The sequence below is a fragment of the Mobula hypostoma genome, chromosome 3 (assembly GCF_963921235.1).
Source record: "Mobula hypostoma chromosome 3, sMobHyp1.1, whole genome shotgun sequence".
Lineage (NCBI taxonomy): Eukaryota > Metazoa > Chordata > Chondrichthyes > Myliobatiformes > Myliobatidae > Mobula > Mobula hypostoma.
Genome location: NC_086099.1, coordinates 7,512,256 through 7,530,349, shown reverse-complemented (window position 1 = coordinate 7,530,349; position 18,094 = coordinate 7,512,256). Strand labels below are relative to the sequence as shown.

Below are 18,094 nucleotides of genomic sequence, written 5' to 3'. Positions count from 1 at the left end.
GTGGCTGAGGCAGGTTCGATATTGTCATTTAAAGTTAAATTGGATAGCTATATGGACAGGAAAGGAATGGAGGGTTATGGGCTGAGTGCAGGTTGATGGGACTAGGTGAGAGTAAGAGTTCGGCACAGACTCGAAGGGCCGAGATGGCCTGTTTCCGTGCTGTAATTGTTATATGGTTATATGTTATATGGTTATTCCGCCCCATCTTCAAAATATGGTGCATCAAGAAGGTGGCATCCATCATGAAGATCTTTAACACCCAGTTCATCAGAATTACCATCAAGGAGAAGGTATAGGAGCCTGGCAAGCCACTCTCAGTGATTTAGGAACAACTTCTTCCCTTCACCATAGGATTTCTGAACACTCCCCCCACATTCCTTCTCTTTGTCCTATTTACTTTTGTCATGCGGAGATGTTTATGTCTTTGTACTGGACTGCTGTCTTAGAGTCAGTGATAATAAACCTGATTCTGATTCTGGCTGTCTAGCTATACCTCTTGTTATTTTATAAACCAATCAGGGCTCCCCTTGGTTTCCACTGTTCCAGAGAAAACAACCCTAGTTTGTCTAAACTTTTCTAATAACACATGCCCTCTCATCCAGGCAGCATCCTGATAAACCTCTTCTGAACCCTCTTCATAGCCTCCACATCCTCCTTATAATGAAGTGTATTGTCTGTAAACTTACTAATCCACCCATTAACAGTACTGTACAAAAGTCTTAGGCACATACAGTGGCATGCAAAAGTTTGGGCACCCCTGGTCAAAATTTCGGTTACTGTGAATAGCTAAGCAAGTAAAAGATGAACTGATTTCCAAAAGGCATAAAGTTAAAGATGACATATTTCTTTAATATTTTAAACAAGAAAACTTTTTTATTTCCATCTTTTACAGTTTCAAAATAACAAAAAAGGAAAAGGGCCCAAAGCAAATGTTTGGGCACCCAGCATGGTCAGTACTTTGTAACACCCCCTTTGGCAAGTATCACAGCTTGTAAATGCTTTTTGTAGCCAGCTAAGAGTCTTTCAATTCTTGTTTGGGGGATTTTCACCCATTCTTCCTGCAAAAGGCTTCTAGTTCTGTGAGATTCTTGGGCCGTCTTGCATGCCCTGCTCTTTTGAGATCTATCCACAGATTCTCGATGATGTTTAGGTCAGGGGACTGTGAGGGCCATGGCAAAACCTTCAGCTAATGTAATGGCCACTCTGTAATGTTTCACTGCTAATATAATGGTTTCTCTGTAGCAGTAAATGTTTGGGTTATGACTAGAGATAACGGGGCTTTGGAATGTAGGGCTATCCAATGAGAGGAATGTTGTTCTTTCTTGTGGGTCTGGAAGAGGGATTTTCATGGTCTTTTGACAGCGAGAGATGAAGAAGGAAGACGCATGTGGAGAGAGCTGGTAGACCACCGGATGAAGTGGACTGGAAGCGGGGGTCCGAGGTCAGTGACGCTTGGAAGAGGTCACTGGTCGATGAATGGCCGCATCAGTGAGTTCCAACGTGCACTTTTGACTTTTTCCTTAAAATGGGCCCTTTTTCTTTTCATTTTCTTTTTTATATGCTATATGTGCTTCACAGGAACACTGTTTCATTTGTCTGTATTCATGAGTATTCATATATGGTTGAATGACAATTAAACTTGAACTTAAACTTGTTTTCTTTTACCTGGCTCTTTCAATGGCATCGGTTCTGTGTACATTGGAAAGCTGACCCAGACAGAAACGATCACCTCCAGAAGGATCCACATATCCATCCACAGTAACCACAGGGCAGCTAGAGGGCACCTTGAATGTTTCTCCAACCTGAACGTCCATCTCAAAGTAGGCAATAGAGCACCAGTATTCAGGAACTTGAAAATGGATTGAAAGAATTTTACGATTTAACACTAAGCATTCGGCGAGAATAAAAATCATATTGTAACCCAAAAATATAGTCAATCATTTCATCCTGAAAATGGGAAAAGAATTAAAGGATCATAAAATCATCACATTAGGCCTGCTATTTACAGAACTCAATTATCCAATTTAAATGTAGATTTGCAAATTATACATTTCTCTTTCAATTTGTAAGGAAAGAAAGACTCTCATATCTACTAACCTGTCACTACTAGACCAGAATTCAAAACTTACTTGATGAAATATCAGGTTATGTTCATATCCACATCACATGCATTGCTAAAATATACAAGTATATAAAATCAAAGAGGGCATAAATAACAGAGGGGAAAGATTTAAAAAGGATCCAAGGACAACCTTTACCATACAGAACAGGCTGTCAGAGGAAGCTGTAGAAATGCATACAATTAATGTTTAAAAGGCTTGAACAAAATGGGCTTGCTCCATCCTGTATAATTCTATGACATCAATGACTCTTACACCCTCGTGAATGTGATAGATCTATGGCCTGATGCATCACATGCTTTCTGGTCATATCCAGAAATCACGTAGTGCTTCACACCACTGACACCCAACATTAACTCTGGAACATCAGCAAAAGTTCTTCTTCATCAGATTTGGTTGAATTTTGCCTGAAAAAGATCTGCAAGCATATACATAGCTTTGCTCACCAAGCAGAATACAGCAACACATATTGAAGAGCTGTTTTCTGTTTGAGACAGGACCCTTTCACTAAGCTCCCTGATACCTCAATAAATGATCCATTTTAACCGTGATGACTGGTGATTTTAAGATGCACATGAATGGCCAGAACAGCAGATATGAAACTCTCATCTCCGGCAACCCTCAAGCAATTTCTGCACTCTGAAGCTTTTCAATCTACACATCACAGATAATCCAGTGGCTATATCAAGTAGCTTCTCTCAGATGTGGTAGTGCTCTGAATACCTAAGCATAAAAGCCTTTCTTGCATCAGTGAATCGTAACACTATTTCCAGGGATTAATCCGAATAAACAGGTAGATACAAGCGTTTATTTTGATAATGAACTATTATAATTCATGCATTTATTTTACAACTATTAATATAATTGTCCAGTTCATAAGGCTTCTTTTCTCAAGTATATATTTAAAATGGAGCCCATAACTTTTTTTTGATCTTTCATAGATCTCTCAATCCATGTCATGTGCATCTGAAAAACCACTGATAAATTTCCATGCAACACATACAAATTGTAGGCAAGGCAGCAGCTATGGAAAAGAATAAACAGCCAAAGTTTTGGGCCAAGATCCTTTGTCAGGACTGGAAACAAAGATGAGCAGTCAGGTTAAGAAGGTGGGGGGGGAAGGGAGAAAGAAGTACAAGGTAGGTGATAGGTGAAACTGGGAGAGGGGGAAGAGGGTGAAGTAAAGAGCTGGGAAGTTGATTAGTGAAAAAGATACAGGGCTGGAGAACGGGGAATCTGTTAGGAGAGCGTAGAAGACCGTGGAAGAAAGAGAAGGGGGAGGAACACCAGAAGAAAATGATGGGCAGGGAAGGAGATAAGGTGAGAGAGAGAAACGGGAATGGGAAAGGTGAAGGGGGGGGGGGGTCCATTACAGGAAGTTCGAGAATTCGATGTTCATACCCTCAGGTTGGAGGCTACCCAGGCAGAATATAAGGTGTTGCTCCTCCAACCCAAGAGTGGCCTCATCACAGCAGTAGAGGAGGCTGTGGACTGACAGGTCGGATTTCCACCTTTGGAGCATCACTCCTAAACACTGACTGCTTCTAACTTAGTGAAACAACATACATTTCAGTCAAGATTCAAATTATAAGTATCTATGTAGATAATGCAGCCATCAGATATCATTTTTACTGACCTGGATGATTAGATATGGGCGGCTGGTAGGCAAGCTCATTATGTACTGCCCCTAGGGAAAGAAAGTTGCATGTAATTTTATAACTTAAATACACAACACACACAAATTACTACGCTATGAGTAGAAAAGATTTGTTTTAAGAGTATGAACTAAACTGACAATTTAATTCATTTAAAATGGGCTATAATGTCTGCACTTCTGACATCAACAGTGGCAAACTGAATATTGTTAAAAAGTCTCACTACATTAATAAAATGCACTATTTTAGTCAACAGTACTTCAAAGTCCCTAAAATTGGTTACACAGGTTGATAGGATGTTTAAGACGACACATGGCACATGCAGGCGTCTTGGGTCCCACACTGCCAGGTTTTGGAGCAGTTGTTGCCCTACAGCCATTAGGATCCTGTATGGGCTTCACCTGCCCCAGCACTGAACAGGCTCTGCAGCTGTGGACTCACTTTTGGGGATCTGCAATTCATGTTTCACGTGTTGTTGTTTACTTTTTTTTTACTATTTGCAGGACGACTTCCTTTGCAAATTGGATATGTAGCGGGTGTGTGTGTGTGTGTGTGTGTGTGTGTGTGTGTGTGTTTATTGTGAATTCTATTCTGTTTTTTCTGTTTTGTGAGAGAAGGTGAAGAATCTCAAGGCTGTACATATATACATACTTCCAAAATAAATTTGAACTCTGAACTTTGCCATGCTTGCTTTTATTAGTTTAGGCATCGAGTCCAAAAGTCAGGAAGTTATGCTGCAGCTTTATAAAACTCTAGTTAAGCCATATCTGGAATATTACATGTAGTTCTGGTCACCCCATTAGGAAAGATGCTGAGGCTTTGGAGAAGACACAGAAAAGGATGTTGCCTAGATTAGAGGGCGTGTGCTAGAGTGAGAAATTGGACAAACCCGGCTGATTTTCTCTGGAGCGCTGGAGGCAGATCTGATAGAGGTTATAAGATTATGTGAGGCATAGGGAGAGTAGACAGGCAATATCTTTTACCAGGAGTTGAAATGTCTAATACCAGAGGGCATACATTTAAGGTGAAGGGCATAATTTCAAAGGAAGTGAGCGGGGCAAGTTGTTTTTCACACAAGGGACGGGTGTCTGGAATGTCTGGAATGCGCTGCCTTGGGTGGTTGTAGAGGCGGAAACATTGGAAACTTTTCAAAGGTGCTTAGATAGGCACATGAATGTGAGGAAAACGGAGGCATATGGACATTGTAAAGGCAGAAGAGGTTAGTTTAGTTGGCAATTTGATTACTCATCTAATTGGTTCAGCATAATACTGTAAGCCGAAGGCTGTAATGATCTATGGTCTAGATAATAAGGTGGAATAGCCACACATGTGTGATGTGATCTTTCATAGATCTTTTTATAAAGGCAAATGTGATGTTAGCATTCATTTCAAGAGGACTAGAATAGAAAAGCTTGGATGTAATGTTGAGACTTCATAAAGCACTGGTGAGGCCTCATGGAATATTGTGAACAGTTTTGAGCCCCTTAATAATAAAATAATAATAATAATAATAAATACTTTACTGATCCCAAGTGGGATATTATTTTGTTAGAGCAGCAACATTTAAAAACACAATTTGCAATAACAATAAATATATTAATAATAAAGTACAGAATCATAATATATACAATAATTTACCAATGTGCAATAGTAATGTACAAAATAATAAAACAGAGAATACTGTACTACGATGTGAGTTCTCCTGTTACATTGAGATGAACTGTTTTATATGCCTATTGCATTTGGTAGGAAAGATTTTTTGTAACAATTCTTGTGACAGCAAGCTGAATGAGTCTATTCAAAAGGGTGCTCAACTACTTATTCAGTTGGTCATGGGGAGGATGTGCCTGATTGTCCATGATGGATAATAGTTTGTTTAGTGACCTTCTCTCCACCACCGACTCAAAAGAGTCGGGGTTGTAGCCGAGGTTGTAGTTTTGATGAACTTATTTAGTCTTTCTGGATTACCACCATCAATGCTGCTCCCCCAACATAAAGCTGCAAAGAGGACTGCACTCACTACAACAGACTGGTAAAAGATCGCCAACATCCTGTTACACACATTGAAGGATCACAGCTTCCTTAGAAAATAAGAGTCCGCTCATCCCCTTCTCGTAAACAGCCTTGGTGTTGGTTTTCCAGTCGAGTCTGTTGTTGAGGTGAACACCAAAGTATCCGTACTCCTCCACCACCATAACTTCTTCTCCCAGAATGTATACAGGCCTGTCACAGTCCTCTTCCTCTTAAATTAATCACCATCTCCCTGGTTTTGGCCACATGTAGCAGCAGGTGATTCCTCCTGTACCTCCCCACAAACTTGTCCTCTGTACTCTGACTCCTGCCCATCTCTGATACACCCAACCACCGCAGAGAAATCAGAGGACTTCTGCAAGTGACAAGACTCAGATTTGTACTGAAAAGTACAGTATGAACAGAAACAGAAATAGGACAGTCCCTTGTGGCTTTCATCTTAGAAAGGATGTGCTGAAACTGGAAAGGGTTCAAAGGAGGTTCGCAAAAGTGATTTCAGGATTGAATGGCTTATCATATGAAGAGCATTTGATAGCTCTGGGACTGTATTCACTAGAATTCAGAAGAATGAGGGGTGGCCTAATTGAAACATATTGAAAGCTGAAAAACCTTGATCGACTTGATAGGTCAAGTCTTTATGTATATTTAAGGCAGAGATTGATAGGTTCTTGATTGGTCAAGGCATGAAGGAATACAGGGAGAAGGCAGGAGATTGAGGCCAAGAGGAAAATTAGATTAGCCATGATGAAATGGTGGAGCAGACTCGATGCCCAAATGACCTAATTCTGTTCTTATATCTTATGGCCTAAGTGTGGAAATTATACTAGCCCATTTATCCCAATGAAGCAGACCTCCTTTTTCCAAATTCCTTTCTGTACTATGTTGCTAATCAATCAATCAATAAATATAAAATTGCTTCTTTTATTACGTATCAATATTTATGAGACCTGAAGACCACTCAGTGATCTTCCCCTCCACCATCAGACTTCTGAACAGTCCATGAACCATTAGTCACAGGAGCAGAATTGGGACATTCAGCCCATCAAGACTGCTTTGTGATTACATCATCATTAATTTATTATTCCTCAACCTCATCCTCCTATCTTCTCATAACCTTTGAAGCCCTTATGAATGTGAGGAAAATGGAAGGATATGGACATTGTGTAAGCAGATGAGATTAATTTAGGTGGCCATTTGATTACTAACTTAATTGGTCTGGTGCAACATTGTGGGCTGTAGGGCCTGTTCCTGCACTGTACATCCTCTGCTTCAAACATACCCAATGATACAACCAACTGTGGCAACGAATTCCACACATTCAATACCCTCTAGCTAAATAAATTTCTCCTCATCCCTGTTTAAAATGGACATTTCTCAATTCTGAGGCTGTGCTCTCTGGTCCTAGACCGACCCCCCCCCCCACCACCACCAGAGGAAACATCCTCGCCACATCCACCCTGTCTACGCCTTTCAATATTCAATAGGTTTCAATGAGGTCCACCACCCCCCATTCTTCAGAACTTCCTCTCTAAAATGTAATGCTGTCTTAAAAGTTGAATGAACTAATTAATGGCACACAGGTGATCGACATCAACTATGTTGGAATTTTATCTGCAAATAACTTTAGTAAGAAGACTGGGAAGCACTTTGAAAGGAGTTTTATGCAATTTTACGTAAGCTGTTTTAAACCTTCCTTTTGTTCAAAGTAAGTTTATTATCAAAGTACATGTACGTTGGCATATACAACACTGAGATTCATCATTTGTAATGACTAAAAGGGAAAATGAAATTTTTTAAATTAAGTAAATTTTAATGTAAAATTAATGTGTTAACAATACAAATACATTGGCACAATAGCATAGTAACAATTTACAGAGCCATCGACCCAGGTTTAATTACCGCCACAGTTTGTAAGGAGTTTCTATTTCCTCCCTGTGATTGCATGGGTTTCCTCCGGGTTCTCCAGCTTCCTCCCACAGCCTAACTGGTTGGTAGGTTAATTGGTCATTGTAAATTGTCCCATGATTAGGCTAGGATTAATATGGGGGTTGCTGGGTGGTGCGGCTCAAAGAGCTGGAAGGGTCTATTCCGTGCACTATCCCAATAAATAAATAAATAAATAAATAAATAAATAACAGATTGAAAGACAAATCTAGGGATTCCAATTAAATAAATTGATCAAGACCATTGCACACTAAGAAACTAAAATGTAGAGAAGTTCCCAACCCATTGTTTCAACCACTATTGACTTCACCAGCACACTAACACAAAATAATGCTGCGGTCCAAAATGTATGATACAAAGTAAATCTTTCACTTCCTTTCATTTTCCTAATAGCAATTTTTATTCTGATCACAATGACTTACAGTAATGGCCTGTATGGTGCATAGGGGTATGGTGTTGAAGGTGTCCATTCTGGTGATGAGGCATGCTTGGTGTAAATGTTGCTGTCCTGTTTCCAGTCCAAGTTGTAGTGCTATCTGTTAAAAGTTACAAATTGGGAAGATATAGTTGCATATGAATTTTTACAATTAAATGAAATATTTAATTTACAAATTTAACAAAGTGTCAATCTTCAAATATGTAAATACAGTGGGAAGATATAAGGATATAATCTTTGTTAAATAAACATTACAGTAGAAATATTCAATTACATTTTCACCAAAATATATCAATATAATCCAAATATCAGTTTTTTGGTGCTTCTTTTGATATATAGCTTTACCCAGTTAAGGTGCTAAAAATGGGGTTGAGAAAAATCACCTTAAAAAAATAAACCTTTGTCATCAAAAGGCCTAACATCTGAATAAAATATAAAGGGACAATCACACCAACTGTTAATATTACACACCATTTACATATAGGACCAGGAAATTAAGCCCATTGTAATTGCTTCTCAGTGAAATAAATAGAGACCCAATATCATCAACAATCAAATACATAAATCAGTTGTCAACATGCAATACATTTGAAGAACTACTTTTAATGGAGAGGAATTTTGATTTAAAATGTTTAGTTATAAATTTATAAACAAGAATTAATCTTTTAACTCCTCCATGGACAGTACCAAGCCTAGCTGTGAAATCAGGAGGGTTGGGCATGGCTCTAGCAATCCCATCCGTAAAGAAACAGCACTACAGAAGTGCCAAGCGAAGCTCCAAATACCTCATCCGAGGAGATGAAGGATCTTCAAAGATGGTCTACACCTTAGGACAATTTGAAAGACTGGCCCACAATAGAGGACTATGGCAAGCTGCTGTTGGCAGCTTAGGTTCCAGAAAGTCCAATAAGCCAAGAAGAAACAAGGATGAGTCTTTTAATATTAACTTCAACACCCCACAATACTCTTTACATTCTGGAACAGAAAGCTGAGGCAATGCCTGTTTCATAGTATGGAAAGAAATTATGACTATTATGAAATGTCAAAAGACTCTTAGGTGAAAGGATTCCATAACAATGGTGCTCATTATAAGGATTTATTTGAGATAAAAAGCAGTCCAACTGTATAGAGTATAAGTACATCAAATGGTCAGAAATTGTCAGAACAGTAAACCTTTATTGCCAGCGATAAAAGATGTGTTATTAGACTTGAAATTTGCTCTGTATATAAATTCTTCATGAAATATTCAGATTATGCTCAATATTAAAAGCCATCATTTCAAATTCCCTCTGCTGCAAACAAATAAACTTGTAAATTTGTAATTTTCATCATAATTTTATATTTGCAGATCAGAAAACTGAACTTGATAGAAAAACTCATGGCAGTTGAGCCAATAATAACGCAAACACTAGGAAATCTGCAGATGCTGCAAATTTAAGCAACACATATCAAAGTTGCTGGTGAACGCACAGGCCTCCTCTATCCACGGCCTCCTCTACTGTAAAGATGAAGCCACACTCAGGCTGGGGGAACAACACCTTATATTCCGTCTGGATGGCCTCCAACCTGATGGCATGAACATTGACTTCTCAAACTTCCGCTAATGCCCCACCTCCCCCTCGTACCCCATCCATTATTTATTTATATATATACACACACATTCTTTCTCACTCTCCTTTTTCTCCCTCTGTCCCTCTGACTATACCCCTTGCCCATCCTCTGGGTTCCCCCCTCCCCCTTTTCTTTCTTGTCCCATGATCCTCTCATATCCCTTTTGCCAATCACCTGTCCAGCTCTTGGCTCCATCCCTCCTCCCCCTCCCACTTTCAAATCTCTTACTATCTCTTCTTTCAGTTAGTCCTGACGAAGGGTCTCGGCCCAAAATGTCGACTGTACCTCTTCCTATAGATGCTGCCTGGCCTGCTGCGTTCACCAGCAACTTTGATGTGTGTTGCTTGAGCCAATAATAAAACTGCTTCAATTAAAATGGTGAATTAAATGCACAGGTAATTTTAGTAAAAAGTTTTACTGATGCACGTAGGTCAAATAACAGAATACTTCTACAAATGAGCTTTATCTTATGGATGAATAGTGTCCATAAGTTTTAGTTTTAAGTGCCTCTCAGCAAAGAAATTGTAGCTATTATTTTCAGATATGGAAATTACCAACATGTCTAAAGCTTTGAGGAATAAACAGGAAAAGATTTGTCAAAGTGTAACAGATTACATCTCCCCTCATTCTTAACATAATCTTTACAATCCTTCTTGCATACTAATGCATACTACCACTCTTTCTCCTGTAAAACATTCTGACCAAGTTGCAGAACCCACACTTCACAGTCAAGAGAGGAGTTAATGAGTGAACACCCTAACTATTCTGAAATACAAATCTAACACCATAGTTTATGCAGAACCCAAGCAGGATCTATGGAGTTCTGAAACCTGGATCTGAGTTGCTTCTGCACTGTAATGAGGTCCTCATAATCTGCATAATTAAAACTCAAACTATTTCAATTGTCAATACTAATATGCATCAGCCATCTTACAGCTGCCTAGGATATGGTGCTGTTAAATCCAATTAACCATTTCTTAAGCCAGACAGAATAACATAATGCAAAGTAGCTTCATAACCCTTTTATTCCAACATCTAACGCAAAGCCAATCTAACCAAGGGAATACCCATGCACAATTCAGACAAATCTGCACAGACTGAAAAGTATTAACATACTAAGTGCAAAATTAATAATATCACCATTGCATTATCAAGGTGGGCTGGAGGAGAGGAGTGGGAACATTGTCCCTTGGAACATTTCCCCGGATTAGTACATATCACAGGTTCTGCAGTCTTCCAGTCCCAATGGGGCAAGTTTAATCAGAGGGTCAAGTGAAGTTGGCTCATTTTAATCTCAAACGTAAGGAATAATTTTATTTATTATTTATTTATACGGTGCAGAACAGATCCTACCAACTCAACAAGCCAAGCCACCAAGCAACCTAATCACCGGATAATTTGTAATGATCAATTAATCTACATCTTTGGACTGTGGGAGGAAACTTGAGCACTTGGAGGAAACCCAGTGTTCGTGGAGAGAACATACAAATTCCTTACAGATGGCACCAGAATTGAACTCCAAACTCCAATGGCCCAAGATGTAATAGCGTCATGCTAACCACCACCCTAACATAGCACCCATACCTTACATATGTATTCCAAACAGATATAACTTTATACGGTGGATTCTGGTTAATTGGGCCATCAGTTAATCAGGGTGGCTGCTTATTTGGGACAACTCAAAGAACAAAAACAAATCGACAAAATAGCCAGGGTTCCCTTCATTTATTTGGGACACTATGTCGCTTAATTGGGGAAGGTGTCTGTTGCTGAACAACTTCTAACTAGTGTCAGATGTGTGCACTCGTGCCGCTTTAGACACTACACCAGGCTTAAAGTAAACAGTTTTTAAATAGCATCAGTTGCGTGAGCTTGTGTTCAAAAAGTAGTGATTTTTGTCAGTGATAGCTGGGAAGAAATAAGCAGTAAGACGATTTGGAACAGTTTTGTTCACTGTGGTTTCAAACTTTCACTCTTGGAGATGCTAGAGATGGCTGGGAATGAAAATGAAACAATTTCGCTACTCCAACAAGTTAGGAACTACGAAGAATTTGAAGACATCTTTAATGCTACAATGAAAATGAAGATTTGGATGATACAATCTTAGAAAATTGTATGAAGGCAGTCCATTATCTGCACTAGGAGCTTGTGCTGATTTTGTTCATTTACAGTCAATCAAAAGAATACTGCAATGTACAATCGATGAATCCCTCCGTCAGTAACTGGGGTAGCCACTTAATTGGGCCAAAATGTACTGGTCCCGATGAGTCTCAATTAACTGGAATCCACTGTATATGTATATAAACACATATAGCTCTATATATTTATTCCAAACATATCATTGACCTCACCCTTTCTTAGATTTTGTTCTTTTTTTTAGATGCAAAGATCTTGAAGTCAGGCATGGGGGTCCTTCATTCTCATAAAGACCAGCAGAGATAATCAAAATACACTGTACCACAAGACATGCCACTTAAAGAGTAAACTTGGTGGTCTGAAGAGGGATTTTCATTCTCAGATACATGTCTACAACATTCTCCACATTATATAGTCCTTTAAAATACTGTATAGTAATCAAAATAGCATAGCTAAACTTTCCTTTATGGTAACTTACAGCGCAACTACATGACAGAATGTGATGATTTATAATAACACAAAAAGCTGAGGAACTCAGCAGGTCAGGCAGCATCTACAGAGAAGAATAAAGCTCTCCAGCTTTGAACCAAGACCCTTCATCAGGACTAGGTGAAGGGTCTCAGCATGAAATGTTGACTCTTTATTGCTTTCCAGGCATGCTGTCTGACCTGCTGTGTTCCTCTAGGTAGATGTGTGTGTGTGTGTGAGAGAGAGAGAGAGAGATTATGTGTGCATTTGTGTGTGTGAGCGAGAGCGAGTGTGTGTGTGTGTGTGTGTGTGTGTGTGTGTGTGTGTGTGTGTGTGTGTGTGAGAGAGAGAGTGTGTGTGTGTGTGTGTGTGTGTGTGAGTGTGAGACAGAGACAGAGAGAGAGAGACACACACACACACACATTCTCTGGATTTCCAACATTTCCAGAATCTCATGGTTATATGATTGTTTATGTCAGTTAGGTTTTCATTTGATGGGCTGGAAAGGGAATGTGTCAGTGCGCAAAATAGTAAAAGGCAAAAATAAATTTTGTTTAAAAAAAGAAATTGGCACCTCCTTTATAGAAAGCCAAACCTACATATGTGATGTCACACATTTTTTAAGGCAAGACCACACTTTCCAAGAAAAGCTAATATGTACAAGATTTTTAAAAAACTGTCCCATGGAGATCTACCTATCTTCAATTAATTCTTTGTTTCTTGAATGGCCCTCTTTCACTCTGTCCAAGTACTGTTTCTAAAGAGACACTGGAAGGACCAGGCTCTGCAGTCGCTTCAGTATGTGAAGTTCCCGAATCCACCTGCACTGGCCGGTGGCTGGCCTGCAAGTGTGCAAGGAGTTCCCGAAGGGTTTGTCCTATTAGTTGCAGGGGTGTGCGGAGAGACTCGATGGAGCCACACAGGTTCTCCATGTGCTCATTCATGTCTTGGCGCAGTCCATGAATTCCTTCTTCGATCCTTTGGAAACCGTCGATCAACATGGCACTGTGACATTCCTCAATTTTTAACAAAGTCTCTTCAGGAATCCAACTCGAAGACCTCCACCTATTTGGCCCATTATCTGGATCATCCCCCGGAGAATCTGGATGAATAATCTCCTGGGGCTCCTCATAATCATCCTCATCATCACCTTCATCTTCAATGGTTACAAGGTTCGAATCCGTCGAGGTATCTGTGAGAAAAACAGGCGAAGCGGGAATCTCAGCATATATCGATTATCCAGGAGGACAAGTACATTCATATGAAAGGATTCAGAGGGGGAAAAATGGATGGCTCCTAGCCCATTACAAGAGGCTAAAGAGGTTCAGCCTGTTCTTACAGAGGGGAGAGGGAAAAATTGTGGAGGGGTTTGCGATAATGAGGCATGATTTTAAGTCATGGAAAACTGAGTTTAATGTTTTATTAAATGAGAATTATAAGAAAATCTGGGAGTGCTGCCACAAGCTAAAGTCATCACAAGCTAAATATGTCTTACAGCTGTTGGTTAGTCTGCGCATGTTCACCACACACCAAGAGTTGGTAGTATTATGTCTGATGCATTCAAAGGATATTGGACCTATTTCCTGATTTGCAAAGTTTAAAAGATGACATTAGCACAGTGATTTAGCGATTTTGATAGATTTTAAGATAACTTAGTGAGAAAAGGATGACTGTCTCTAGTACGATGAAAAGGCACACCTGTGTTGCCTCTTGCCAAAGGCTTTGACAGGCTCAGGATATTGTGCATGAACCCTGCTTCCTCCACATCCCTCCAGCAATTATTTCCAATGCAGAGACAGCACAGACTTAATGCAAGCTGGATCACTCTTACTTCCTCTCAAACATATCTTGGGTACAGAGAAGAGCATATAAAGATTTTTTTTCCAAACAATTGGCCACCACAATTTTGATTTTTGCCATCTATGGGACAGTGTTTGGTTTTGTCCTTTCTGAACAATTCCTCCTCATGGTACTGCACCTCTATACAATTTCTCGTCTGAAGTTTTGTTTTGGTGCACATAATGGCAGCTTCTGTGTCGTGAAATGTCTCCGTATATTTCCCAGCCGCAAGCAGCAACCAAACTGAGGCAGCTCATCGTAAACACGCATTTCCAAACAGGCCCGCTGTGCTTCCCGAGAGTCACAATTTTAGAGCAATGTGCAAAGAATTTTCAGAACATCATCAAATCATCGAGTGTATCAGTGCAACAAGAGTGGGTTCAAATGAATGGCCCCATTCTTTGATGAAAAGTGAAATGAACAACGTAGAGGAGTGTGTTTAACAAATTTGTTCCATAGCAACCCTCTTAAGATTTTAAATATTTAATTACTGATAAAGTCATGGTATTCCAAACGTCGATCTATATGTATTCTGTTTCAACTCACAATGGGACAAAAACTTGAATGAACAACAAGTTTAACTGGTAATATTCAGAACAAGGCAGGTTGGTAAGCTTTTAAAGGAATTTAACCATATTAACTCTGGCATGAGTGGTTACTGTAGAAAAGCAAATTCAAGCAAATATGCAGAATTAGCAGTGTAACAACAGGATATTCATCCCAAATGGTCCAAGCTTTCCCACCTCTCCACATCCTTCCATTACTATAAGACATAGGAGCATAATTAGGCCTACTCCACCATTCCATCATGGCTGATTTGTTAACACAAATGTCAAGCCTCTCTTCTTAATTAAAAAAAACAATGCTGTTTCAACAGCTCTCATTTTCGCCAGGTTAAACTTCTTTATTTGATATATATCCCCAAGTACAAGCACTTTGAATCAGCAGACTGAACTCAAAACAACAATTAAAGCAACTAATTACTTAGCAAAATAAACTTCCATAAAGTAGAGCAAAACACATAAAATGCTGGAGGAACTCAGCAAGTCAGGCAGCATCTATGGAAATTAATAAACAGTTGATGTTTTGAGCTGAAACTCTTCAGCAGGAATAGCTTATAGCTTGTTCTCCTCCCTCCTCGCCCTACCTTCTTATTCTAGTATCTTCCCCCTCCTTCCTTCTCCGCCCTGAAGAAGAGCCTTGACCCAAAACATCGACCGTTTATTCATTTCCATAGATGTTGCCTGAAATACTGAGTTCCCCCAGCATTTTGTGTGTGTTGCTCTGGATTTCCAGCATGTGCATAATTGTTTGTGATTATGTGATCATTTATATCATTTAGGTAAGCGCAATGCCATTATGTTGGAGTTCAATCCCAGCATCCTCTGTAAGGAGTCTGTACATGCTCTCCGCTGAATGTGTGGGATTTAATTCGGATTCTCCGGTTTCCTCCCACAGTCCAAAGATGTACAAGGCAGGTTAACTGGTCATTGTAAATTGTACCAAGATTGGGTTAGAGCTAAATCAATGTTGTGGGGGTTGTTGAGTGGCATGGTTTGAAGGGCTGGAAAGGCCCAAAGGGCCTATTCTGCGCTGTCATAAATAAATAAAATAAAATCTGCAGAATCTCTTGTGTTCCATAAGTAGAGCCTGAAATTAAATCAGTTTTAAAAAATTCCAGGAACAACAATTAAAAAATTGCATAAGAATGAGCCCAACAATACAAACTAGCACTATACTTTATGAAACCATCAAACACACACGATGTATGTGATACGCATGCCTTGATTTGAATGAGTCAAACTGCCATTTAATCTTAGCCTCAGAGGATTTAATCATCTGTGACTACAGTGGATTCCGATTAATTGGACCATCAGTTAATTGTGACAGTCACTTACTTATTTGGGACAACTTCATTTATTTGGGGCACTATGCTGCTTAACTGGGACAAGAGACTGTTGCCAAACATTTTCTAATCGGGCCAGCCACATGCACTTGTGTGGCCATTAGATAGTATACCGTACCTAGAGCAAACAGTTTTTAAATAACTTTAGAAATGGCCAGGGAGTGAAAATGAAACCATTTCACTACTTCAACCAGTTGGGAACTATGAAGGGTTAAAAGGTATCAACAATCATCTTGAATGTTAAAATGAAAATGAAGATTTAGAGAATGCAATCTTAGAAAATTATATGAAAGTAGCCTGTTATCTACACTAGGTGTCTGTGCTGATTTTGCTCACTTACAGTCAATCAAAAGAACATGGCTGTGTACACTGGATGAATTCCTCTGTTGATAACTATGAGGAACTAATACACAATTTTATAGTACTACAGAGGTATTGGTAATGTTCTAATTTGTTTTGTATTTCATTTAAATACATAAATTTGTTAATCAGTTAAACGGTAGTTTGTTTTTTCCTAAATACCTTTTTAACTATTTTCATTAAATTCAACTAATTGGGACAGTCACTTAATTAGGCCAAAACGTACTGGTCCCTTTATGTCCCAATTAGTCGGATCCACTGTATTTGTTCTTCAGGCAGATCACATGTCACAACGATACTCAAAAAAAATCTGGAAAATTGTTTCCTTACTGTGATGGTAAGTTGCTGGTTGTGCAGGGAAGCCATTCTGCTGCGTTGTTTGCTGAGGTCCCGAGGCAATCGGTATTAATCCATCATTATGGCTCACTGGCAACATGTTACTCGGCTGACCTGAGAGAATAAAGTAGAGTGGAAGATTATAAACCAAGAAAGTCTGCAGATGCTGGAAATCCAGAGCAGCACACACAAAATCCTGGAGAAACTCAGTAGGTCAGGCATGATCAATGGAAATGAAGAAACAGTCTATGTTTCAAACCAAGACCCGTCATCAGGACTGGAAAGGAAGGGGGAAGACGCCAGAATAAAAAGATTGGGGGAGGGCGAGGAGGACAGCTAGAAGCTGATAGGTGAAACCAGGTGAAAAGAAAATATAAAGGGCTAGAGAGGAAAGAATCTGAAAGGGCAGTGGACCATAGGAGAACGATGAGACAGAGCAGACCCAAGGGGAGGTGATAGGCAGCTGAGAAGTGATAAGAGGCCAGAATGGGGAAGAGAAGAGGGAAGGGGGCCAGAGTTTTGCTTTTACCAGAAGGAGAAATCAATATTCATGCCATCAGGTTGGAGACTACCCAGATGGAGTATAAGGTGTTGCTCCTCCACCCTGAGGTGCTGAGATGAGGCCATGGACCGCCATGTTGGAGCGTAAATTGGAATTAAAATGTTTGACCACCAGGAAGTTCTGCTTTTGGTGGATGGAGCGGAGGTGCTTCACAAAATGCAAGATTAAACATAAACTCTTTGGCACTTAGCCACGATGGTAATGGATGGGTTTGCGGGTGAGTGGGAGGTAGGAAGGGGTTAAATGGGTCAACACAACATCATGAGCTACAGGACCTATACTGTGATAATACTGTTCTACATTCTCTGTACTGTGTTTCAAAAACACTACAAGTAATAAGGTTACACACATAAAAGTTGCTGGTGAATGCAGCAGGCCAGGCAGCATCTCTAGGAAGACTGTACCTCTTCCTAGAGATGCTGCCTGGCCTGCTGCGTTCACCAGCAACTTTCATGTGTGTTGCTTGAATTTCTAGCATCTGCAGAATTCCTGTTGTTGAAGTAATAAGGTTGTGAGGAATCACAATAGTTCCCATTAGACTCCAAAGCTATACAGCACAGCTACAATTAAAGTGTCATCTTATACACTGTAAATGAGAAGTAAATAACTGTTCAAAATTCACAGCATTATGACTGGCTGAATCACTGCCTGGTACAGAGGCCCTGATGCACAGTATCAGAAAAAGCTGCA

At 39.7% G+C, this 18,094-nt stretch overlaps 1 protein-coding gene across 1 annotated transcript in view; it reads right to left on the bottom strand.

The window, feature by feature from the left end:
• The window catches only part of smad4b (SMAD family member 4b), a 108,579-nt gene that overhangs the window by 33,051 nt on the left and 57,434 nt on the right, over positions 1-18,094 (bottom strand). Inside the window, exons 6-9 of the mRNA XM_063042619.1 lie at positions 16,837-16,956; positions 8,173-8,286; positions 3,757-3,807; positions 1,666-1,849 (exon numbers count right to left, since the gene is read on the bottom strand). Coding sequence (XP_062898689.1) covers positions 1,666-1,849; positions 3,757-3,807; positions 8,173-8,286; positions 16,837-16,956 — 469 coding nt within the window. The remainder of the gene's footprint in view (positions 1-1,665; positions 1,850-3,756; positions 3,808-8,172; positions 8,287-16,836; positions 16,957-18,094) is intronic.